The 26,376-nt window shown below is 47.6% G+C and overlaps 1 protein-coding gene across 1 annotated transcript in view; it reads left to right on the top strand.

Annotated features, from left to right (window-relative positions):
- The first annotated feature begins 5,145 nt into the window (after positions 1 to 5,145).
- LOC125756432 (neprilysin-like) overlaps positions 5,146 to 26,376 on the top strand; it is an 86,682-nt gene continuing 65,451 nt past the window's right edge. The window contains exon 1 of the mRNA XM_049411224.1: positions 5,146 to 6,996. Within this exon, the coding sequence (XP_049267181.1) occupies positions 5,146 to 6,996 (1,851 nt within the window). The remainder of the gene's footprint in view (positions 6,997 to 26,376) is intronic.

Here is a 26,376-nt window from a genome sequence, read left to right as displayed (position 1 = left end):
TCAAACACCTGTTATTTAAAAGTACAATGAAACATATCTCATACGATATGAGGAGTTGAGTTCGACACTTGCAGTTCGCTTCGGACACCACCTAATGCCTTTCACGTCAATGCGAGGTAACCCTCACAAGCTTTTGCTGTAGAGTTCCCCGTTTAAATCATTAGCTTCACAAATCTGGCTTCTCAATAATTAACCACTGTGCAATTTGGAATTAACCGGAAATGACAGATAACTTTTTTCTCTCATGCCACCTCTTTGCCTTAATCCACCAAATGTTTGTTGGAATGCCAACTGGGAGACTGCGGTTAACCTTTACTACCTCTAACCTCTTGTCATTTGGAGACGATCAGTGTGACGCAAGCCGCAGTGCTATCCTTACTGAGCTACATCGATTCATTTTTTTTATTTGCAACATAGACTTGCCCTGAAGACATAATATTTGTTATGTATATTTGTGGTAAATGTGCGCCGTTAGGCCGGTGTTGTGTATGTACATGCCAAGGATTACAGTCGGAACGCTCCCGTCATCTCCTGCAAGCTGGTCTTCGCTGCAGTGACACAAACAGTTATGACCGTTAGATACATGACAACACATTCCCCAAGAGACTTCTTCAATACATCAAAATTCTTTCAATCACCCGGAAAATTACGCTTCTAGTGCTACCGACGACTGGAAACAGTTTATTTTTATTGTTTCTTCTATCTTTTATCCATAGATTTTCGAATCCTTCCACTTCTTTCACTTTTTATTTACATCGCGTTTTGACCTTCTCTTTCTTTTTAATGTTGCGTAGCGTTTAAATTTCCCTTTATAAGTGACGGTGAGGCCGATCCCCCTTGTGGGTATGAGCCAGTTTTGCCTAGGCGACAAAACAAAACTACAAAACGTAATCACGTTCAGCGCGTTCCGTCGCGTGCTTTGCGTGTTCCTTAAGAAGAAGAAGCAATCAACCGTGGTCAATTTGTCCGACGATCTCCGAGCTGCAGCAATGTCCAAGAAGCCCTCTCGACAACGCCGCTCAAGCGACAGCAAGGAGGCGTTTCGGAAAGAACCTCCGCGTGGCGCTGCCAGCGACGTCAAGCCGGACGGAGTAGCTCATTCGAGCGAACGCGACTCGGACAAGGCTTCGAAGTCGAGCGACTCCCTCCGAGCAGCCCACGATGCTGCCAACCCACCACGACTGCGACGAAGGCGGTCGAGCACGATCCCCGTCCCGCTCAAGCCGAATGAGTCCGACGGCCTGTCCTCGGCGTCGCGACGTCACGATGTTCAGGGCCACCAGCGCACGTCAAAAGTCGTGCCTCCTCATTCGCCCGGTGATCACAAACCCGTGACAGCACGATTCGTCGCTGTCACCGCTACCGATGGGACTGTTGGCGCTCCCGAGCAGCCTGGTGGGCCGAAACGGAGCAGCGCTGCAGGTCCTGGGACCTGTGGTGGAACTCCGATTCAAGCGCCATCCATGTCGAGGACAGCGAAGGAAGGACCCGCCGTCCTTACATCGGACGTGGACAAAGCCATGGATGCCGCTGTGATGCCCGGTGGGAGGAGGCGAACCGGAGGCCCCGACGGAAAACCGCTCGACGAGGGCCCGGTGAACGGTGAGTGAGCTTCAGGCGGGAAAGGTTTTATTTTAATGAAATGGGAGCTTACGGATGCAGAATGCAATTAAAGGCGATGCAAGGCTCCTCGTTGCTTTGTCCCGCGTTAGCGCTACTTTTTTACAGCGCAGCTGCGTTCGGCTAGCCTGTACCGTAGGCGGCGTCCGCGGAAAACTTATTGGCGGACCCGGCAGGTCACGTGTTCGCGCTTTGAACAATTACAGCTCAAGCGAACGTTGTATTTCGTCAAAATTTCGTCGTATTTCGTTGTATTTCGTTACTGTTGTAGGTGTTGTATGGTTGACAGCAAAATAAAAAAAAAACTTGGTGGACGCTTGAGCTTCGCCTTGAAGAGTAGAAGCGATAGCGTAATCGGGCCCCGTGCGCATCGTCTTCTCAATTGCTCGCCCGGCTTTGGTTCTCGGTGCATGCCTGTGCGTGCCGCTGTGTCGGTGGATGGCTGCGCCTGTTCTTTTCGTGCGTCCGTCGCACTGTAAGTTTCGAGCTGATTGGCTTTCTTCGTGTGACATTCCAATTTATTGATTTCGTATTCATTTATTCGCCCTTGCGGCGACACTGTGACTTTTTAAATAATCGTCATCCGCTCCATGCAGCTCCCTACAACTGCAGTGCTGTCGCCGTGACGAGTGACATTGCTCCGTACACCTCGAAGGGACCAGCGAGTACCGCAAGGACGCCAGTGAGGGAGGCCGCCGCTCAGCCTCGGCGCTCCACAGTTACCCGTGCCACACTGCAGTTGACTTCGGGACGTGGTAGATTGGGCTTTAGCCGACGCAAGGTTACTGAACTGGTGAGCATGTGGATCGCTTTCTAGCTCCCCTGCGCATTCTGGTGTTTTTGCTGCTGTAGACCTTGTCTTCCTAAGTCCCTGTATAAGTTACGCGCTCGTATTTCCAAGTATCATGAATCACGAACTCGCCCACTCAGCGATTTTAACAAATGTAGACCACGACACTTGTTTTCTGCAGTGGTCGTAAGTGCGAAAAAGTGCCAACGTGCACGCTGGTATGCCGTACGCTCTGCTTTCTGCCACGGTCTCCGCTACCATCGGAATCCTCACTAAACGCGCCCACTCGCGGTAGCTGGGTGTGCGAGGCGCCGTACTGCTGTTTTGCTGGGGAGCGCGGCGATTGCGACGGCCGGAGAGAAACCCGCCTGCGCGCAATCTCACTGGCCATGGGCATGTGAATGAGTTTGCTATAACTGGCGCGATATACGTAGCGTAAAGACCCTAAGACCGGGGTAAAAGTGTGTGGCTTACCGCGACCGTGTTTAAGCGATTGTGATACCGTAAAGCAATGCCGCAAAGCTGCATCTGTTCTGGATAAACGCGGTGGCTATGGTGTAAGTGGCCGCACACACAACCAGCAGTGGCTCTGCTTTAAAGGGACACTAAAGTGAAGGAGTGAATCTGTTTCGATTCATAAAGGCTATTCTTAGAACTGTAATGTCGTTAATTTCAACGTCATAAGTTTATCATTGGAGGAAAAAAATCATGGTCAAAGTTCCCTTTTTAAATTTCGCACCCAAATCGCCGCGCGTGACGTCACGGATTTCGAAGTGTATATGTCGTATTTTGGTGACATTGGCTCAACAAAATTTCCTTTTAACTTGGCATAATAAGTCCACGGCTCCCTTACAGGTCAGCGTTCTTCACATCTATCGATTAGGAGCTACGTAGGCTCTACCAGACGCCGTCAAAATCTATGACGTCACGGCGTTAGGTGCAGGCATTTCTATGTGGCGTCACCACTCGCATTATCTTTTCGCGCGTTTCCTTGCTTACCGACCGTCTTCCCGCGGCAAGCGTGGTGATTTTGGAATTGCGCAAGAGTAATTTACTTATAAGAGAAAGATTGTTTTCCTCTTTAGTGTCGCTTTAAGTTTTCGCGCACACACCGACAGCGTCGTGTGGCACTGAATGTGATACCCTGACATCATTCTATAGCCAGTCTGTACGAGCACCAATAGGGAGGGACGCTGTGTGTGCTATCCACCTTACGCTTTATGCGACCTAAAACTCTCTGCTCGCGAGAGCCGCCTGTCATAGCCTCCATTCTACAAGCGGCTTGTCGTGGCCATCGAGTCTCTCTTCCTATGTGTCTACCCGCGCCGTAGCACACGAGCTTACATAAGAAGCTGATGCTTACTACCATTCATATTCCTCCTAAACCTGTAAGCCTTGTTTCGTATGCCATTCTAATTTGTTGTTAAGGCATCCTAATTTGTTGCTATAGCCCTTGCAACTGGTGGTAGTGCCGCCGCCAGTGACCGTCGCAGCTAACGCGCACAATGAAAAAAGAAAAAAAAAAGAAACAGGCATCAAGGCTTAACTGAACGCACGCAATCTGCGTGGCAGGTAACCGTTCTGCCATAGTGCCACAACAGTGCTCGAGACTCCTTCAGAAAGAAACCCTATAAAGGCCTGCCGGCGGGCAAGAAGTCACGTCAACAGTTGTAATATTCCGTGGAAGAAACGTATAATAGGACAAGGCATCACGACATGCAAATCGTGTGAGCAGTGGATGGTTGAAAGCTGCCTATCGATTACAAATGCTTCAGCTATATGATTGTAGTAGGGTCTCAAAACGTGCGCAAGACCGGAATGAAGAGCAGAGGCCTGTGCTATAGGGTATGCTTCATTTCGTTGTCCCGTCTCTGCGCGCCGTTTCACGCTCACATAGTTCATCTTCATCGTCATCGTCATCCAGAACATCGAAAAGTGTGCATTTACGTCGATGCACACTCTGCCTTACAGGTGCATAGCGGGTGCTTGATTGGTCGAATGAATTGTAATAGTGGGCCCTTCGCAATTTTACTTCAACTGGGCGCCCTAAGACAGTTTACAACGGGCTCTAATTCCATTTCCTCCGGCTTGCGCTGTGACAGCGCTTCTGCACCTGCCTGGCCCTTCCGCCCAGCTAAATAACTCTCGTGATTGATAATATGGTAAAGTAAACTCTAGCTTAGGAATACAGGCATTGCACTTTCGTCATGTGTTGAACTTCACAGCAATACATCAGCGTAACTCCACGAGCAGCATCATGAAAAAATGACTTGCTGGCACTAAAAATGAGTTTGTATTACGAAATCTAAAACGTATACTACCATTTAAAACACAAGGCCATACACCAATAATAATCGGAAGAAAACGCCGGTAGTTGTTGCCTCTTAACCATACGACGGTCGGCGTTTGAAGTGGAACCTCCCCTGCTTGTTTTGAAGCAGTGTCTTGTTCTTATAAAATTGAAACTTGAAATATTTTTCTCCAAAGCTTCTCCGTGGAAAGCCGGTGTTTACGCAGAAGTTCAACACATGGAAGCAGGAAGGGCAACGTCCCAACGTTTCATCGTATAAGCATTCAGTCGAACCGTGCTAAGATTTCGATTGTCCACTCTCTCCCTACGTCGCGAGCAGCAGCCACGCCTTGAAGACCTCCTCCAAATGTCTCCCAAGAAAGAGCAACTGAGCGTCACCCGTCCGTGGTTTGACGGAACAGAATTCGCAGGAGCTGTTGCACTCATGGCAGTCATTCTGGCACTAGTGCTGTTCGCTCTGTACCGTATGTACAAGACAGGCGGCCGAGAGGCTGACTTGTGTGGCACGGCAGACTGTATCGAGCACGTTCACACGCTGGGCATCTACACCGACCACAACGCGTCGCCTTGCGAATGTTTCGGCTGCTTCGTGTGCAGTGGTTGGTCGAACGACTTTCGACACGCCAACAGCTCGGTCAGGGGGCAAGCCATTCTTCGTTGGTTCGCGACCGTCAATAAGTTGAGCCTCGGTGACTACGACCAGCAGGCGGTGATCAACAGGCCGCTCAGTATGATGCGCCAGTGCATGTCGAGCACTTCCGACGGAGAGAACACCGTGAGGATGCTGACGGCCTTTGTAAGTGAACGAAGCTTCGCGTGGCCCACGGCTGGCGAACCGGAGGAAATCGTTGACTACGGCAGAGCCCTGCAGGTGGTCCTGGAACTGTCCGTCGTGTGGGCGCTACCACTGTGGTTCCACGTACACTTGCTCCCGGTGGCGGCATCGTCTCGTCTTCAGCGAGATCGCGCCGTCTTGCTGACTCCATCCACGCCATCGCTTCTCGGGCATTTCACGCACGAGACAATATCCAGGTACCAGGACGGCTATTCCATCTACACGGGCTTCTTCATCAATACGGTGTTCGCAGTCAGACCTCCTTCGGAGTCCTTCACGACCTTCTTGACGAGAAGAAGTAGCGGAGTGCAGAGGCAGATATTTCACGAGCTGACCTCTGCGATCGACAGTGATCTCCCTCAGCCAAGGCTCGTGGAGATCGGAAGCATGCCGAAGCTGGTGAGAAATCTGAGCGCGAAGGACTGGATCAGAGCGCTTCGATCAGTGTACGGCACTCGTGCCTCAGACATCACCGCAAAGGACCTACTCTTGGCTACGAACGGCGGCCTCATTGAAGCTATAGATTCCATATTCGCCTCGAACACCGCCAAAGACATTTTCTTCCACACGGTCTGGTGGTTCGTGCAAGCCGTGGGCTCTACCATCAGCAGTGTACTGCGGTTGTCGGTGGACAGCGCTCCGGAAGGCGCGTACTTTCAGCGTCTCGTCTGCTTCTACCACGTCGACACTACCTACAACGTCCTTCTGGCGTCCGTCAACAAGGCGATGTTGTCGACAGAAGCACGATTTGCCATCACCAATCGGCTGGAGAATATACGATCTATCGTAGTAGAGAAACTCCGCGGGTATTCCAAGCTGAACGCTGAGACGAGGCGAGCACTCTCCTCAGTTGTGGAAGGTATGTGCACTGTCATCTGGCCTGAGGACGACTTCGGAAGACCGGGCGGCTTCGAGCAGTACTTCGGGGAGCCGTACAATGGCAGCGAACGTGGCTTTTACGCCGAATGGGAATGGAGCCGCTTGCAAATGTACAACCGTGATAATCGAGCAGCAGTGGCCATCGGGGACTACGTCGCCGCTTCGAAGGTCTTTGCGTTTGCTGGGGAGACTGTGACCGCCTACAATCCCCTGTTGAACGTGATTTCCATTTCCGTCGCCGCCCTTAGTCCCCCGTTTTACTACGGCGAGGGGACGAGTGCGATGTTCTACAGTGGCCTGGGCTTTATCTACGCAGAAGGAATCTTCAGAGCTGTGGCCATGATGGCGCACCTCCTCAACGGAGGCATGGTAATGGCGTCATCGGAATCTGCGGTCACGTGGTCTTTCTGGAACGCCTCTTGGTGTTCCGATGTTCTGGAGGCCGAGAGGACGTTCCCGTGGCTGCCCGCGTTAGACGTCGCTTACACGGCGTATTTGCGTTTTAAGGACGAGGCCTCCGACCTGCGCCTCGAAGGCTTGCGCGAATACAGTCCCGCGCAGGTCTTTCTTGCCACCTTCTGTCACGGCACTTGTCGGACGGACTCTTTCAAGAGGAAGTTTTCTAGGACGTGCACTGATGCGACAAGAAACTTCGGTCCCTTCGCAGATGCATTCTCCTGTCCCACCAACGCGACGGCCAAAAAGTGCGCGTACGTGTGAAGTAATGGTGGTATGACCTTCATGGAAGCTCCCCGATTGTGTGTTCGTTTTCAAAGGGTGTGAAGTTCGTGCATGACGCAGTGCCTACAGACAGATGGGTCACTTCGCGTTGTTGCATGTTGCATCGCGCGCTTTATTCAGGCGCTGCTTACTCGAATACCGTTTAATAATCCACTTCTTGATTTGTGTTTTGCCTTTGTTTCTAACACCGCTTTACGTTTATGGCAATGGCCAAACTTGAGTGCTTAACTTGCCCGGATGTTGCGTTCATTAAACATCGACTTGTGTTTCGTCATTATTTGCCTGGCGCCGAGGTTATCGTTTAGAAGAAGGTCGCCTGGATTTCCTGCCATTGATTGGCTTGTATTTGTCTGAAGTTTATGACGCGTGTCTTGGCAGAAGAAATGTTAGTTGAGGATCCTCTTTTTGAGATGGCCTTTCGCAAAAGCAAACTTCGTTTTGCTTGAATCGTATACTGATAGGGTTTAGGCTGTAGAATGTACCGATCTTTCTGCACTGCATTACTTTGGCACGTGCGCTATGTTAGGATGATGGATGGATGGTGGAACTTTATTAAATATAGTCCTGCGAGACGCGACTAGCGAGCAGTGGGCTTCTCCCACGTTGGGACGGGCAGGCTTAGCCTGACCGCCGCATCGTGGGCTCTCTGGACGGCCCAAAGCTGATCCCCCTTGTTGGGGCTTCTGATGGCGGAGCTCCACTTGGCTGGGTCGGCTTGTTCACTGCCCAGTAACGAGGGGCATTGCCAGAGCATATGCTCTAAGTTAGCTATTTGATGGTGTGAGAAAAAACGTTTTGCCCAGCAGATGCTTCAGCAATGGTGAGAAAGTACTAGACTATACATAGCGTGAATGCTCATGGATAGCGGTGGTAGGTGTCTGTGTGCTTGTACCTTCAGCTCGCCTGGAGTGACTCTGGCTCTTAGTATGATATAAGGGAATATCGGTAACGGCTTCACATAGCACATCGACGCAACGGCTAGCCGCTGCGTGCCATTACACGACTCATATGGTTATATACAGGTTGTTTCAGCTAAAAAGCACCAGGTAATAAAAAAAAATAAACATAGGCGCTACGCGTCTTGAATTACCGCAGTATTCTCAACCGTATAGAGCACGTCAGAATATTTTTGCAATCCGCCAAGCTCGACAATTAACAGATTGCCTGATTAACATTTTAATTAGTAACTTGAGACAAAAATATTCATCAGAAAAAGTTGTAGTGCTTGTTGAGAAACATCCAATTTTTCAACCTATGGTAAGATAACTTGCCTGCTTAATTTTTTTCCGGCCTTTCTTTAAATCGCGCGAATTTTTAATTAAGAAGTACCACGTGACTGCCGCCGAACGTGCGGCGCTTTTTATGGCCTCAAATGTAAGCTGAACGAACTATGAATGGCTGCTTGGCGCTTCCTAAAGCCTATATTTGAGGGCACTAAATTTGCCGCGCCGCAGGCGGAAGTCCGTGGTATTGTTTAAAATTCGTTCGCTTTAAAGAAAGACTGGAAAAAAATTAAGCAGGGGAGCTATCTTAGCATAGATTGAAAAATTCTGTTTCTGAACAAGCGCTACAACTTTTGAATTGAAGATTTTTTTCTAGCGTTACGCATCGCTAAGACAGCTCGCATAGGAGATTCGGCGTGGCGATTTTCACTGGCGTAGTATTAGAATAGTGTGGTATTCAAGTGGATGAAAAATGAGCTCGCTGCAGGAGGGCACCGAACCCACAGCCTTCAAACTTCATTCACTCTATAGTCGGATAGAACTTTTGAAGGCAGGAGAAGCCCCGCCCAGACCACCGAAGCGCGGCAGCCGATCGCCTCCGCGACTAAAGAAATAGTCCCGCTCATGCAAGCGCCGACGTTCTCCGAAGGCGAAGCCACCGGCCGTCCCTCTCATGACGTCAGTCCCGAGTGCGCGCCCATTGGTGCAGGCTTGTGTTCATCCGCCTTCGAGGAGGAAATGCCACTGCCTTCTCAAGTTGTATCCGACTATAGTTCATTTTCCTTTACGGCATAATTAATGCACCCTAGCTAATTTAAAAACGGCAGATGAGTGCCAAATGAGTCCCAGGGGAAATAAATAGCTTACGTTTAACTCTTGTGAAGAGTTATCACGCGCGAAAGGTATCCGTAGCTTGGTTTTGTAAAGACTATGTACACAGTGTTTCATCAAACATTCGGCTGGTCACGCGGTGTCGTAGCAGCGAGGCTCCGAGGGAGGGGGCGCATGTGCGACACCTCTCCTCAGCGAATCACGTAGAGTGTCATCACGCCTGCCACACTTGAGCTCCGGCGGCTCAATGTCATTGCGACGCGATGAATGAGCTTGGGAGATGCGCCGTAAAGCAGTCGCTAAAAAAAGATGCTTCGCACTAGGGGTGCCAAGCCTGAAAGAAGTGCGGAGCTGCGTAGCCTTTTTTGTTTCTCTTCGGTTTTCTCTTTCTTTCCTACTCTCTTTCTTTCATTTTTTTCTTTTCCCCGTTTTTTCTCCCTTTATTTCCATTTATTTCTTCCTCTCTCTTTATCTAATTATTTCTCTTTCTTGCTGTTTCTATTTTTCTTCCTATGTTTCCCATTGCTTCCTCTCTTTTTAGTTATCGCTCTCTTTCCCCCTTTCTTTTTCAATTTTTATACGTTGTTATGCCGGGCCCCTAAAGCGCTCCGTACTTATATATGTAACTAGGTTACATATATAATACTTAATATATAACTAGTGTTACACTGCTACGGCTGCGGATAGCCAAAACTTCAAACACAGTTGGCGTTGCCCCAACATGAAGCTGCGCCCAGAATTCTCATTAGGGAGTATCGTAATCATCTGTGATTTTTTTTTTCGAAATGTTTGCTTCACAATTGCTCAGCTGCATTCGCTACGTCCAGGATCAGGATCCGCTAAAATATGCCGTTATGAAATATTCAGCGCAAGATACTTTTTGCGAGTTACCACACTGTTTCTCATTAGTCATTACGCATACTCGCGAACTGCATCGGCAACGCGTCGCCATACACAGTCTCACTCGGTTCCTATAATTCGTGGCAACCGCAAGCGTGGTCGGCCAGTACAAGCGAACGCTCTCTTATATGTAATGTAATATCCATAGACGCCTCGTCAAACGCTAAAGGTAACCGTCGGCGTCAACACGAGCCGAGAAGTCACGTGATCAGAAATGGCGTCGTACTGCCATGGCCACGGCATCACTTAGACCTCACATGATGACGTCGAATGCAAAACGACGTTATGTTCACAAAGCCTTAGGACAAGGGCGGGGGGGAGACGGTCAATACAATTTACTGAGAAGAATACTGAGAAGATGGATTTGGCCTTCGAGCCTTCTTGGGCGAAGGACGAGAGTCTTTGTGACATTAATATCTTGTAAGCAACGCAGCTAAATATAAGTTATGAGGTGTGTGCAAAATCATGCCACGACTATGAGTCAAGATGTAGGACTGCGGATTCATTCTTAGCACCCGGGTTTCCTGAACGCGGAGGAGTATTCTTGCATTTCTCTTCCACGGCAATTGGGTCGCTGTGGTCTGGAATAGGGCCCGCGTCGTAGAGCTTAGTACAGCACCACTTTATTATACGCTAAGCTAATAAATTATCACGGTGGGGGGCAACACCGTCACACCAAACTTTTGGCTTCATGCAGCGCGCAGCGGTGTTGGCACTGCCAGATGACGTCACTGTATTGTCGGCGTCGCCTGGCGTACGTCATTTTGGGACAACATTAATGTAAATAAATAGTTGGTTCTACAACGTTCATAACTGATAAGTTGGATTAGTTTACGTCTTGTAAGTGGTGCAAGTGTGAGTGTAACATTATACAACTTCGAAATTGCGTTACTAAGTGTATGAGGTCGTGCTTTTACGGGGAGGCTAGTGAATGCAGCTTTACATCCATTGCCTTGCAGCGACAGGTTGAATATCGTGTCAAGCTGCGGGCAGCGACGCGACGTGCATCGGAGCGGCGAATGTTGCTTGGAAGTCCTGTGCGCGAAACTGTAGGTGACCGATCGTAAAATAAAAGTAATTTAGCGCAGTCATCGCTATTATAGAAAACAACTTGACTGCGCCTCTTAGCCAGTAATCGGCAATATTTGTTTCACAGGTTGTGTAACAGCGGCTCTACGTGGAAGGTCAGCTGGGAACATAAAAAGGCGTGGTGGCCCATGCAGTCAGCCAGGATTAGAGAGTCTGCTAAAGTTTATTGGGTCTTTTCTTCGTTAGGGACCGCTGACCGCTCTCCCGTAGTAGGCAACATTTTGTATTTGCTGACAAGTACCGTACGCCCTATTCTGGCCAAGCAAGAATGGGGATAAATGTAGACCACGATAGTAGGAACGGAAAATAGCGAAATACAATACAAAAGTGCGAAAAATACAAGAACTCTCGATTTCAATCAGGAACATAAATTAATAGCATCATTTAAAAAATCAAAAGGAACGTTCAAAAACGAAAAGAAAAGCACTCTGGAGCGTGAAACAGTCTTGTTCGTTTTCCGGGACGGCCTACTGTGAACTGCTGTCAATATTTGCCCATTTTTAGAGCGCTAGCGCTACTTCTCCAGCAGTGGCGTAGCCAGGAATTTTGTTCGGGGGGGGGGGGGGGGGGGGGGGGCTCACGTTGCAGCGCGACCTCCTCATTGAATTTTTGGAACACATGCAGGCTTCTAGTGCTGCGATGAACGGCTCAAAGAGGCTCACAAATGAAAGCACTGCATCGTGCTTCTCGGTCCAGCGCGTTTCGCATAGTCCCAAAAGGCGCCGCCTTGTAGACTCAGGACAGCTCAAACTTGTCATTTTTCGCAAAACGTGTGAGCGGCTAGAAGATTTACGGAAAAAGACTGACGTCGCCTTCAGAGTCCCAAAACAGTTTCCAATGTCTGTGATGGAGCATGCCGCACACACAACTAGATTAAGGGAGTGACACGCGCAGTGAGTACATAGAGTGCGGCTGGGTATTTTTCACGAACAGCAGCTTGGACACCATTCGTTTTGCCGGCCATCGAACTTGCAACATCCTAGTCTTGACCACGGAGATGCTGCATGTTAATTCCCATTTCTGTAAGGAGCCTTATGACGGTGTCGGCGAGGGCCCGGCCATTTGGTCGTGAATTGGCACAAAGGCTAAGAACACTTCGATTCCGTTCGCGTCCTTATTAAGGTACCTTGCACAAACAGTAAGCTGCTCGATACCAGCAACATCCGTCGTTTCATCAGCAAGTGCGGAAAAGCAGCCTGCACCGTTTACTTTTGCTACTAGGCTTTCCTTGATGATTGCAGCAGAGATTTCTATAATGTGGTTTTGTACATCTGGACTAAAATATGAGGCGTTATTTGGGCAACTTTCCAAATGCCTTTTTATATCTGTGTCGCCACAATCCGCGCGCATGCGAAGCATCGCTCTGATGTTGTCTGTATTTGTAGAGGAGGCTGTGCTTGAATCCATGGGACCACTGTCTCTATGTCCACGGAGAGCCACACCTTGCAGCCCGCAAAAGAACTGTCTCAACAATAGGCTGTAACTTCCTTCGGGTCTCTCTTATTTGAACTTGCCTGCCATGGTCCAGTTGATCAACAACACTGGGCACACATCCTGAGAAGGTTTGAAGAAAACTATCGGCTACCAGATGAGCGTCAGTGTGATATTTAGTGAATTCATGTGCACCGAAGACTTCGAGGGCGTGCTTCCACTTTTGAAATGGCTTGGATACGAGCGCCTTAGTGCGCGCATGTTGGCCCTTGCCAATCTCACTTCTGCTAAAAAGGACACACACTCGACAAATCGCACCCTCTTGAAGCGCTGAGTAGCTAAGCCATCGGTACCTGTCCAGCCAAGCCACGTAAACCTTCGTTTCTGCCTAAAATCGTTCATAAACTTAAAGATATATCATGACGGAGGAATCCAAGGAGAAGCTATCAGTTGATGTTTTGTGTCATCATACACCTTTGACCCATCTGTGTACAGCCCGATATCAAAATTGCTTCTGCGAACATTTTGAGGGTCAGAAAAAGATAAATAATCGAATAAATGATAATCAGGCTGGTTGTTGGTGTATGGAGAGGACGAAAAATTTCGGGGGGGGGGGGCTGAAGCCCCATAAGCCCCCCTCCCCTGGCTACGCCCCTGTCCTCCAGGTACAAAAGCCAAACAACGCCTGGTTCCGTGTATCTGACCTTCAAGCTCACCCAGGTCACGCCACTGTCTCGGAGGTGCGTAAGCGCCGCAGAAAACTGTTTACACATTTCCCGGAAGGCATCCAAAGTTCGCGCGGACGTTTCTTTAGTGTGTCAGGGCGTTTATCACGCGCTTCGTTCCGCGTTCCGGACGGGTTGTCGCAACGCCGGCCGAAGAGCTTCAGCGAAACGCCAGTGAGGCGCGTTCGCGAAAACGAAAAAGCGGCGCAAGGTAAGTCTTTCATGCTGTCACCGCCAGAAGCTCTGGCTACATGGAAGTATATATTCTCATTGAATGCGGATATATCCACCCAGGTGTATGTTTGGGCACCAGCCTTGATGAAGCCTTGGGTTTTAGGGACAACAATGAAACCTAAACACGTCCGCGATAGAAATAAGAAAGAGACGATTAGAGTATTGGTGGCAGAAAACTAGAGAGAAGGGACCAAAATAAACAGTGGCGAAAGGTAAGGACATTCTGCCGTTAGGGGGAGAGAGCTGGGCTGTGAATTTGTTGTATTGCGATAACAAATAAATGGACACTCTCGGCTGCTTTTTGCCGTCGCCGTCACGTCGTAGATATGTATATGTAATGAAAAAATCCGTAAAACAGGGGGTGGATGCTCGAGCCAACGTTTCGACAAGTGGACGTGTCTTTTTCAAGGCTGGAACTGATTTCCTTAGCTATCGTGTGTATATGCTTCGTGCCCTCTCCAAAAGAGGGGAGAAGGTGTGGGGGGGAGAGGCCACCGCGATGATTGGTTGAGTCATAAGGAACGAAAAAAAAGGGGGGGGGGGAGGACGGGAGGGTGTACGTTTCACTGAATGATTGTCAAGGGAAGCACGTGGCATTTTAACAATAGTAGGTTCGAAAGCTTAGAAGAAGGGATTAACTCTCATTCGTTTTCGTTGTGTATGTACCATATCGAATAGATTCGAGAGCCCCCTTAGAAACGTTAATGCCTGCTGGCTGGAGGGTATTGAACTTGTGAATAAGGTATGACTATGTATATTTTCTGTCTCTTGGGGACCGGAAGTTTGACTGAAGTATGTAAAGTTTGAGATCTTCGAAGTTGTGACCTGCTACATTAAAATGCTGTGCCACTGCTTTGGGTAACTTTTTCGCTGTGTCCGCGGGATGCCCGTTTAATCTAATATTAACAGGTTGTCCCGTTTCGCCAATGTACCGTTTTTGACAATATGAACATTCGATCATGTAGATAACGTTTGAACTAGTGCAGGTGAAACTAGATTTTATATGATGGACGTAATCACTTCCGGTGCTTTTAACTATAACGTCATCTTGAAGGTGCTTACAAGTCTTACATCTCGGACGAGAACACGGTGTTATGTGGGCAGTAGAATGAGGGTTTACTTTTGCGTGCACTAACATGTCCTTAAAATTTTTATTGCGGCGATACACGACCTTTGGTACTCCGGGAAACGCTTTTCTAAGGCGCTCGTTACTTGCCAGTATTGGGTAATACTTACGGAGGATATTATTTATGTTTGGTAGCGCATTTGAGTATTTGGTTATAAATGCTGGCGGCTGGTTAGGCTGTGCTACGGGGGCCCTTTGAGCTAGTGATGATTTCCTATCTAGTTGACATGCTTCGTTGAAGGCCTTGTTAGAGCATCATGCGGGTAATTTCTTTTAACTAATGTTTCCTTTAGGTTGCTTAAGTGGTGAACGTAGTCGTTGTCATCGCTACAGATCCTTCTTATACGCCTCGCCTGTCCTACAAATATCCCTTGTTTGCAGTGTCGCGGGTGATGACTAGTGTAATCTAGGTATTGCTGGCTGTCTGTTGGTTTTCTGTAAAGCGTCGTCTTTAATTTTCCTGCTTCAATAGATACCGTCGTGTCTAGGAAGTTAATTTCACTGGGAGAATGGTGCATGGTGAATTTAATACTAGAGTGAAACTTGTTACAGTGGTCAATGAATGCGTTTAGTGTACTTACGCCATGTTCCCATATGATAAATATGTCGTCTATGTAACGGAGATAGGTGGAATGCTTCACTGGACATGACTCCAACAGTTCCGATTCTAAGTGTCCCATAAAAATGTTGGCGTATGTTGGCGCAAAAGGGGTTCCCATGCTAGTGCCGAAAGTTTGCAGGTAGTAGGACGAATCAAATTCAAAATAATTTAGCGTCAGGACTAGTTTAAGTAACGATAGGTAAACTTCAGCATTATGTGCTTGCTTGCTTTCTATGAGTGATTTTGAGACCGCTTCAATCCCTTCATCGATAGGTATATTCGTATACAAGGAGCAGACATCTAATGTTACCAGAATGGCCTGATCAGAGAGTGTTTGTGTTTCGTTAATAGAATCTATTATTCGAAGGAAATGAGGTGTATCTTGAACAAAAGACGGTAGGTTAGATGGTATTTTAGATAAATGATGATTTAGAAATGTTGATAGCGACTCAGTAGGTGTATTGTTGTTAGATACTATAGGCCTGCCCGGGATTTGCGCGATAAGCAGTTCATCTATGGACACCTTATGGATCTTCGGAAGAAGGTAGAAGCGGCCTGCTTGCTTGTTTTTAGGCATCAGGAAGCGGTGCTCAGAGTGTGTGATTAATTCCCTAGCTAGAAAATCCGTGATCGTATGTTGTATGCTATTACTATATTCTTGAGTCGGGTCCGTGGCTAATTTTCGATAGTGCGTAACGTTGCTGAGTTGTCTGATAGCTTCGTTTTTATATTTTTCTATAGGCCAGATTACTATACTACCTCCTTTATCCGCTGGTTTTATCACAATGTCTTTTCTGTTTGAAAGTTCTTTCAAGACCTCCTGTTCTGCGTAAGTTAAGTTCTTCGGCTTTCGACTCCGTTTAGCTGTGCTCAGAATTTCCCTTGAGACTAGTTTTATATATTGATCTAACTCTTGGCATTGTTCTGTATCTGGTGTCCAAGTGCTTGGCGGACGCAAACAGTCATTGCTTACGTCTTCCGTATCCGCCTTATCAAAAAAGAATTCCTTGATGCGCAAACGTCTTGAAAACTCAGTTATATCTTTGTGGAGCTCGTACTCGTTCACTGCATTGTTTGTCGGACAAAATGTAAGGCCGCGCTTGAGCAGATCTATATCGACTGGACTTAAGCTTTGTGATATGTCTACCACTTCGCTGCGGCGTTCTGGGTGTTGGGCTGGGATTGCGGGGCTTTCTACCGTGTTCATCGAATTATTGAGGGCAGAGTTCGTAGCATGATTTTCTTTGCGCTTTTCCTTGATCAGCAATTTATCTTGTCTACGTTCTACAAACTGGGCAAGTTCTTCAGTTTCCTCTTCAGATAAGTTAACGCTATTAAGTTGGTTGGTGATTAAAGCAAGTTGATTTCCGCAATGTTCTTTTAAAATACCTATTAATGACAAAGACGCGCTTTCTAGAATGCTGTTCCATTTCGCTAATAGTTTAGGCGGTAGGGTACCAAGAGCACATCTGACCTTAATTTTGAGACCTTTCGGAATTTTGTTTTCTTTAATGTAGCTAGAGTATTTCTTCAAATGCATTCTGTAGTTTGTTTGTTTTGCGGCGAGTTTACGGAATTGGAGAAAAGACGGAGATTTGCGGTTGCCTTTCCTGTCCTTGGTGTTTGTTAGTCATTTCTACTGGAGTCGGGCAGACCTCCGGGGCACATTTTCAGGGGGTGTTTTCTTAATACTCTTTGTGTTAGTGGTGAGGTCTGACCCGATGTGTGTTTCTGTATCTGTTGGTTTGCTAGCGTTCGCAGATGTCTCTGTTAGGGGAGTGCGTGAACTTGTTGCCTCTGCTTTTTGTGTGGGTTCTGTTACTGGTGTTATTATCACGTCCACCGTCTGAGTAGATGCTTCTTGTGTCTTAGCTACGGTGGGGCGTGAGTTGCAGCTAGTGCTTGTAGCATGTGGAGCGTGTTGTTCGGGTTTGTGGGACGGTCCATTAGATTGTGTCATTGGCTGCGTTTGTTTAAATTCATTCCTGATTCTGTACTTGATGTTCCTGCAAATTACATTGACGCCTGAAAAGTTAGGGTGTAGTCCGTCCCGAGCGAGCATAATGTCAGGGTCCTGATGAATTTCCGCGTGGTGGATGACATCAACGTTTTTGTGGGCGTGTTCAATGTCCAGAAGAAATTCGTTAACTTTACGTGATCCTCGTGCATGAGCTAGGAGTGTGCGTGATTGTGCGATGAGAGATCGGTGTTTGTTTGCGATCCTAGGCAGAACTGTTGTGAGGGTGAGTTTTGCGTCTGGTCTGTCTGGCCGCAATAAAAATTTTAAGGACATGTTAGTGCACGCAAAAGTAAACCCTCATTCTACTGCCCACATAACACCGTGTTCTCGTCCGAGATGTAAGACTTGTAAGCACCTTCAAGATGACGTTATAGTTAAAAGCACCGGAAGTGATTACGTCCATCATATAAAATCTAGTTTCACCTGCACTAGTTCAAACGTTATCTACATGATCGAATGTTCATATTGTCAAAAACGGTACATTGGCGAAACGGGACAACCTGTTAATGTTAGATTAAACGGGCATCGCGCGGACACAGCGAAAAAGTTACCCATAGCAGTGGCACAGCATTTTAATGTAGCAGGTCACAACTTCGAAGATCTCAAACTTTACATACTTCAGTCAAACTTCCGGTCCCCAAGAGACAGAAAATATACAGAGTCATACCTTATTCACAAGTTCAATACACTCCAGCCAGCAGGCATTAACGTTTCTAAGGGGGCTCTCGAATCTATTCGATATGGTACATACACAACGAAAACGAATGAGAGTTAATCCCTTCTTCTAAGCTTTCGAACCTACTATTGTTAAAATGCCGCGTGCTTCCCTTGACAATCATTCAGTGAAACGTACACCCTCCCGTCCTCCCCCCCCTTTTTTTTCGTTCCTTATGACTCACCCAATCATCGCGGTGGCCTCTCCCCCCCACCCCTTCTCCCCTCTTTTGGAGAGGGCACGAAGCATATACACACGATAGCTAAGGAAATCAGTTCCAGCCTTGAAAAAGACAAGTCCACTTGTCGAAACGTTGGCTCGAGCATCCACCCCCTGTTTTACGGATTTTTTCATCGCAGCTTCCATCTTCCACTTCCTGCCGTTTTTTGGATATGTATATGTAGTTATATATAAATAAAACCGAGAAAGAAAAATCGATCAGAAAAAAAAAATATTTCCTAAGTGCGCCAGCGGGATTCGAACCCGCGGCCCCTTGCTCCACAGCGCGCCGCTTTAAACAACTCGGCCACGCGCCACTTCTTCTCTTCCTTTCATGGTATTTCTTGCAAATGTGTGTATTAGCATTCATAGCGAACAAAATACTCCAGGCGGCCTCTACAAGCGTACGGCAAGCGTTACACAGAAAGAAGTATAAAATAACTCAATGTCGAACAAGGGTATTAAAGGCGTACATATCGTGAAGACTGGGTACCAGTCTGCTTGAAACTCTAATTGTTGATAATAGTCTTTTAGCTGAAGAGGCATTTGAATGAAATGAAACCGCGATGATACCATGTGTTCCGGGTGCCTGTCTAACATGCCAGTTTTCCATAAACTGTGCATACCCATTAGTAAGAACATGTCAACAGGCATAGAATGGCTTTTGGGTGGCACGAGATAACGTATGCTAGAAGAATTAAAATTTGAGATGTTTTTAAAAGCCCTTTGTAGAACGTCCCAAAAGAGTACGGTGTCTTTACAGCTGAGAAGCAATGTTCTATGGTTTCGGGAACTTCACAGAGGCGACAGTTAACTGAAGATACAAAGATGCCTTTGCTGCCTAACCAAGTCTTCACAAGCAGCGTCAGGGTATGCACTTTGTACAAGAATGTCTTGGATATTGGTGAAATAGGTATTTTCTTCACACGCTAAAGCACGTCATGTCGAGGCAATCCAACAAATAGTGAGCGGTACAATAGTGCAGCAAATAACATATCTAATATGGCATTATATAGATATTTTCTTGAACTGGACAATAAAAAGTAATTAGAGTACATGACTGTCAAAGACGCACTGATTCATAGACTTCACGCACGAATCCTTGTAAATAGGGAGGCGGGGCACAATTAGCAGACACCACTAAACTTGATAAAACATCGACGAGATTCACTTGTAAAAATGTTAAGAGCAGTGGATGAGCACAGTCCCGAAAATAGAAAAAACGAGACAACAATTGTTTAATAAAGAGGTGCACCAACCCGAGGCCACCTGCACAAACTGGTCTAAAATCTTTGTCACGCCTCATCGGCTCGTAACTTGATGACAAAATAAAGGTAGTAAACATTCGGTGAAACTCGTGAATGTAAACCCTGTAACAATGTAATATTTGAAGTACGCAGAATATTTTTGTTGCCAGGAATAGATTGCATGCCTAGCAAAACCTGGCGTGGGTCTGTGGTAGTATACCTGAATGCCACGCAGAATAATGAGGTTCGATTCATGCTTGGATTCTAATTTTTATTCTTTGCATGCTTGCGGTCAGCGCTGACGATGTCGGTTTTTGTTAAAGATCTCGCATTTAAATTACCAGTGGCTGTTCTCGCTGTTCCTGGGTAGATGTAAACTGTCAGTCGCCTGTGATGCACACCCGTACACCGCGCCCCGTGGTAAACGGGTATGCGCCACACGTGTCTGGCGGAAATGATTTGACGACGTACGCGACAGGATTTTTGCGTTATTCATGTTATGACCAGACAGTCATATTCGTTAGAGCCCCTTACCTCCCATGCGAATTTTTGTCTACACCAAGTTAAGGATGCGATCACGAGAGCACCGAGACGTAGGCGGCTAGATAGATATATAGATACGTAGATAAAAACGCTCATAACGGCATGGGTTCGCTGTGAAATGCTTCGCATTTAATATACATGACAAAGCACCAGCGTGACGTCGTGGTGGTCGTTGCATTTCATTGGTGGACACCGATACGTTCTATAAATGACGTGCGTGTAAGACGATAATTAAAGAGAGGTGTAGGTATGAATGTTCAGATGTCATAACCCGTGACGACACCGCCCTCATCCCCCAAGAAATGTTGAGGGTGGATCCGTCACTCTAAAGCCACACCCGCCCGCACAAGCCATTATTATACCGTCCTTGGACGACACAGACGCTGCAGGAAGAGAGATGGGCGGGAGGCGTTCACGGGAGTCGGCAGTTGAGGACAGGACGGAAACACAAGTGTGCAGGAGGATAACCCGAATTATAAAACTCGGTTTGACCGTGTGAATGCTTAGTTGTACAGGAAATGTCGCTGGAGCTGACGCTTCGACAAGCGGACTTGTCCTCGCCAAGGCGGCAACTGCCTTCCTGAGCGACGTGTCTGATTTGTTCACTCACCCCCAAAACAGTAGCGAAAGAGGAGGGAAAGTATTCGCACATTTGCTTCCGCTTTTCCTCCTCAACCCTCGAGAATGAGGGATGGTGAGCGAAATGCGCAAACGCGTTGCTCAGGCAGACAGTTGCTGCCACGACGAAGGCAAGTCCATTTCCCCTCAGGTTTAAACCTTTACCTGGCAAAATATGAATCAATTAGGAAGTAAATTTTTTCTGCGCTTTCAATCGATTTTTACTCATCAAATAAACTTTCAAAAACTTTGAAATATAGATAACGAAAAGTTGGAACCTCAACAATTTTGTTGATCTGCCAGAATAAGAAAGAGAAAGTCGCTCACTTGAGTTTGTTGATACCAGCGTGATCTGATTCCGGTTTTGGTAAAAACTGCTCAAAACAGTTCTTTCCTCTTTCTAGGCATACTGTTTGATAGCTCATGTGCTAAAGAAGCTCATCCTTGAATAATTGCCGGAAGTATGCATACGGAGAAAGCGCCACTTCAGGAGGAACAAGCAAATTTTTCGGGAACTTGCACGTTCACTTTACGGTTCTTTTGCACGCTCGTTCTTTTTTTAGATGCGAAGCATCTTATGGCGGAGTCCAATCCGGTGGTGGTGGTGGTGGTGGTTTGCAGCGTGACCACCCTTATTGCGCATGCGCACACTCTCTCCACACACCTCCTCTCCACTCCCCCTCTCCATTGCCCCTCTACCCCTCCCCTTCTCCTGCGCAACGCCACGATGAGTGCCAGCGCATGCGCGTCTCCTCCCCCTCTCTCTCCTCTCCTACGCTCCCCCCCCTCGCGCACCTGTCGACCGCGTTCCGCGCTCGCCCTGTGAGAAATAACGGCCAGGCTAGAGGGAAGACACGGCGCGCGTAGCGTTCCTCTTCGCGTGCCACGACGTGACGTCGGCAGCATGCCCAACGAACGCCGACGGAACGCGATCGTGCAAGTGCCCGGGCTTCGCATCGCCTCATGGTCCCCTTTAGCGGGAGATGGTGTAATCTTTTACATTTCTCTTATGCCTCCCTTTTATAGAAACATCCGCGTCATGTGGTTTATCGGACACGGGAGCTTTTCTTGGCGTTCCTTGAAGGTGTGGTGCACGCTATCAGCGCGCCACTCAGTGCCACTCTGGACGTGTTTTTGTATTCTGCGGCCGCGCCCCGTCAGCCGCCGCGGTAACCGGAGCGTGCCCATGCGAAGGCATCCTTCTCCTCTGGCCCATCGGCGCTCCGGCATCGCTGTTTCTCCGAGAGAAGATGGAAAAAAAATCACACCATCTCTCGCTAAAGGGGACCATGAGGCGATGCGAAGGAGTATTTCGGCATGTCGAGCCCGCGTTTCAGAGGGGGTGGAGAGGGGAGAGGGCGAGTGAGGAGGGGGAAAGGGATGTGGGGATGTGGAGAGGGGAGGTGAGAGGGGGACGGGAGAGGGGGAGAAGGGGAAGTGAATCGTGACGAGTGGGCGAAGCTCTGGGTTTCGCATTTGTGGGTAACTGTACGTTACCCGAGCGTTGCCCCATATAATGTAACTTGAGTGACATAAGGTGACATGAAGAGTCGACGACAAAGCTAGGTCTTAAGGTCCATGATGTCTACGTTAAAGTCGCCGACTAGTATAAAGGGTTTGTGTTCAAGTGTTTTATATTGTTCTGTCGCAATTATGTTTGATATTAGTATATTGCTAAACGTTTTTTATTCACATACACACATATATGTAATGTAAATTGAGTGGCATAAAGTCACCTAAAGGGACATAAAGTTGACGGCAAAGCTAGGTCTAAAGGTCTATAATGTCTGAGTTGAAGTCGCCGACTAGCATGAAGGGTTTGTGCTTGTGTTTCGTATTGTTCTGTCACAATAAGGATTCATGTTGGTCTATTGTAAACTTTTTTATTCACATACTCACATATATGTTCGACTATAGCAGCGGTTTTCTAAATGCCATGGCAGCTGGCAGTGAGAGTCGACGACAAAGCTCAGTCCTAAGGTCCATAATGTGTACGTTGAAGTCGCCGACTAGTATAAAGGCTTTGTGCTGGCAGGTGTTTTATTGTTTCGTCGCAATTATGATTGATATTAGTTAATTGTTAAACCTCATGCTTCGATTTCACACGGTGCTGTGCCGTGAGCACGGGCAACGAACAACAACGGACAAGTCTCGACGCTAAGGTGCTTCGCCTTTATTAAAAGCCAGTTATGGTTTGGGATTCACGGCTTTCGGGTGAATCAATCTTTGCATTAGCGTCCCAAAGTGGTGACCCTGCATGCACGCGCAAAGTGACACCGACGGTCCTGCCGTTTCTGCTCTCGACTTGAAGCTTCCTCCATTTTGGCCCACAGACCCCGAGGTTTGGTTCATACAAGTCGATGTTCAATGCTCCGCCCGTCGCATCACAGCCGATTTCACGTGCTACCACCACGTTGTAAGCTGCTTGCCGCCAGGGACCGCCAGCGAGGTCCGCGATTTGCTGCTCGCCCCCTTCCTGCCGAGAATGGTTGCAAGACACTGAACGACACACTCATTCGGCGCCTCATTCCATCGGAATCCGAACGGTTGCGGCAACTTCTCAGCGACACAGTCCTCTGCGACAAATCACCTGGACTACTGCCAAATGACCGAATTTTTTATCTGCAATGCCAGGCCAGTGCGACACCCATGCCTAGATTAACACTGAAAGGTAAAGTAGTTATGAAACATATGTACAGTCGTGCGTAAAAGCTTATGCAAAACGCGAGCAGCCGCCGAAGCGCACAGGCCACGCACGCGCTGGCGTGTTGCCTTTCATAAACGTTTACTGCATAGGCGTGCGCACGGGGGGGGGGGGGAAGCGAAATCTGCTCCATACATTAACCCCCCTAGTAACCTAAGAAGGGGGAGGCGCAAAATCTGCCTCGCACATTGACTTAATGAGGGGGGGGGGGCGCTGCGATGAACCTTTGCCTCCCCTGATGGGGAACCCTGCGCACACCTATGGTTGACAGTGTACAATCGGCAGCAAAACCTTATGGGCCACGTGAGCGCGTGGCCAGTAGTCTCTACGCGACACTTCCGCGATGTGCTATCGTGAGCAATATGAACTGGAACAGGCGAGCGCGTGGCAAATGGTATAAAACCCCAATTTGATCGATCATGGGATGGCGCTGTCACAGACCTCACAGGGTTCCCTTACGCAGTCGCCTAAAACGACTCGAAAGCGAAAGCGATCTTCTTCTCAATCAGTGTGACAGAGGGCGTATGTTTGGGAATGTTGGTAATCCACTTCGTTGTTTTAGGGCACTGTTAAAGAAGACTGTGGACAGAAGAACGACGTGGACGCAGCGCCAACTTCCAACATTGATTGATTTAAGTAGGCGTCACAACAACAAAGAGGCTGAAAAGCAAGCAAGCAGGCGCATTTGTAAGCAACAAGAAATTAAAAGAGAAGGCATTGGCAAACACCTGTACATATTGGTGTACAGATTGTTGACAATGGGTTTTATATGAAATGTCAGTCTGCGAGAGGATGAGGTCTGAACGTATGTCATCGCCGTCATGTCAATCTGCGCCTTTTTTTAAGAAAGTCAGTTTCCTTCCTTGTTAATTCTATTGATGGCATGCTAACACACGCATCCTCCAACCTTGCTATCTCCGATGCTTCGATGATATTCCGTGTCGTGTTCTCTCGTTTTCTTCCCACTACACTTCGTGTACTGGGGCTTGCACTCAAACTTCCTGCAGTGGGCGGCTAAGTAGCCAGCGTCTCCCGTTCTCACACTGCTTGCATGTTCCCACAACTGTCCTTACCGCAGCTCCCTGTTTGTCCTATGTATGCTTTGCCACAGGACAACGGTAGCTTATACTCAACATTGTGCTGATACTCTACATAGCTTTCCCCATGCCTTTTCTGGCACCCTGACTTCTTAGCATGAAGGTAGCTGCCCTTGCATAAACCAGAAAGCTTGTTGGGGGCTGTTGGGGGCCTTAACTTTCCATTTGTCCCTTATCGCCGTGATCTCGTGCGTACATGACGTCTCACACAGGATGACAAAGATAGGGGACGAAATGAACGTCAAGGTAGTTAAGGACGGGATCACATATAGGAATTCTAGTTTGGCAAAGGGTTCCCCGATGCGCGCGCCTTCCTCCCTAGTTTGGCACGGTCTCGCGTTTTCCCTAAACTTCAGCGGTCGCCTCTGGACTCTGTGATTGTAGGAAAGCTTCACATATTTCTTTTGCAGTAAATAGCGAGCAATCGTGTTTGCAAAGGGTATGTATCTAACCCTATGGTGGTCGCTGCAGAGGAATGTTAGCAAGTGTAAGATTTATGATAGGTATCCTATTTTTGAGAGCAATATTGCGAGGCATGCGTACCCGGTATGCTACACACGAGTGAGGCCTCTGCTCGTTTCGCTCTTTCGATGACACCTAGAGAATCAATGCGCATGCGTACAAGTGTAATTTAACCGGGAAGCTTGTTAGGGTGTCGACAACATTTGCTTCGTTTTTACAAACTATAGTCATCATAAAGCGGCACGTGCTCTCTTGATTCTCTTTTAAGTGAAAAGCTGATTAGCCTGTCGGAAACGTGTGCTCCGTCGTGCAAAACTGCTGAGGTGTGTATACGCCACAGGGATTGGGCAAGCCCCGCTACTGGGTACAGCAGGTGGCAGTGTCGGCGACATGGAGCACGCGAAACGCGGGAAAGAGAGAGAGAAAAAGAAGGGACAGGAAGAAACAAAGAAAAATAGAGAGAAAGAGAGGGAAGATAACAAGAGAGAAAGACAGAGAAAGACATATAAAGAGAGATAATGACATGGAAAGAGACACGAAAAAGAGGTAGAAAAACAGAAAGCAAGACGGAAAGTTAGAGAGAAATCGAGGGAAGCAAGGATAGAGAGAAAGAAGCAGTGAGAGAAAGAAAGAGATAGAGAGAAAGAGGAAGCGATAAATAGAGAGGGATAAAGTAAGGGAAGACATGGAAAGAAAGATACAGCGAGAACCAGAAACAGAGAAAGAAAGAACTAGAAGTAAACAGACAAAAAAAGATACAACAAAGAGAGCGAATGAGAAAGAAAGAGAGGAAAGGAAGACAAAAATTAAGAGAAACAAGGAAGGCCACCCAGCTTCACTTGGCACGACTAGTGCGAAGATGCAATAATTTTTTTTTAATAAAACAGGGGACGCTCCATAGGACGTGTGACGTATGGCCTGTCAGAGACAGCCGCCGTTGGTTCAAGGCTGCGTTGTAGGAATAGACGCGTAAGGCTAACCCATCGTGGCACATCCATGCACCACCCCGTGAGACAGCTACACGCACTTGTGTATCAGTCAGTATCATTCACTTGAGCATGTCGTTAAAGTCAAATAGAAAAAGAAGTTGACTTTATTGAGTTGGCCAGCAGTTGGTCTTGGTTTCTTCATCAATCTTATTTTTATTCTGTCAAGATGCTGAAGGAATCAGTAGAAAGAAAGAAGATTAACTTACTCGTTCTAGTCACACGCCGTAGAATCGCGTTCCTTTACCTTTTTCATGAATGTTTCATTCTTTGGCTTTAGGTATCACGTACATCAGAAGAGCCCACCGCATTGTCGGCAATAATCACTCGGATGCTGTATATCCCCCACATGTCCATACCGTGAATTTTCACCAATCGTGTGTCCTGCGACTGGTAGACTGGAATGACCTGCACACCGAAACTGCACCA

The sequence above is a fragment of the Rhipicephalus sanguineus genome, chromosome 11 (assembly GCF_013339695.2).
Source record: "Rhipicephalus sanguineus isolate Rsan-2018 chromosome 11, BIME_Rsan_1.4, whole genome shotgun sequence".
NCBI classification, from domain to species: Eukaryota; Metazoa; Arthropoda; class Arachnida; order Ixodida; family Ixodidae; genus Rhipicephalus; species Rhipicephalus sanguineus.
Note: the sequence above shows the minus strand (reverse complement) of the source record. Positions and strands in the feature narration are given on the sequence as shown.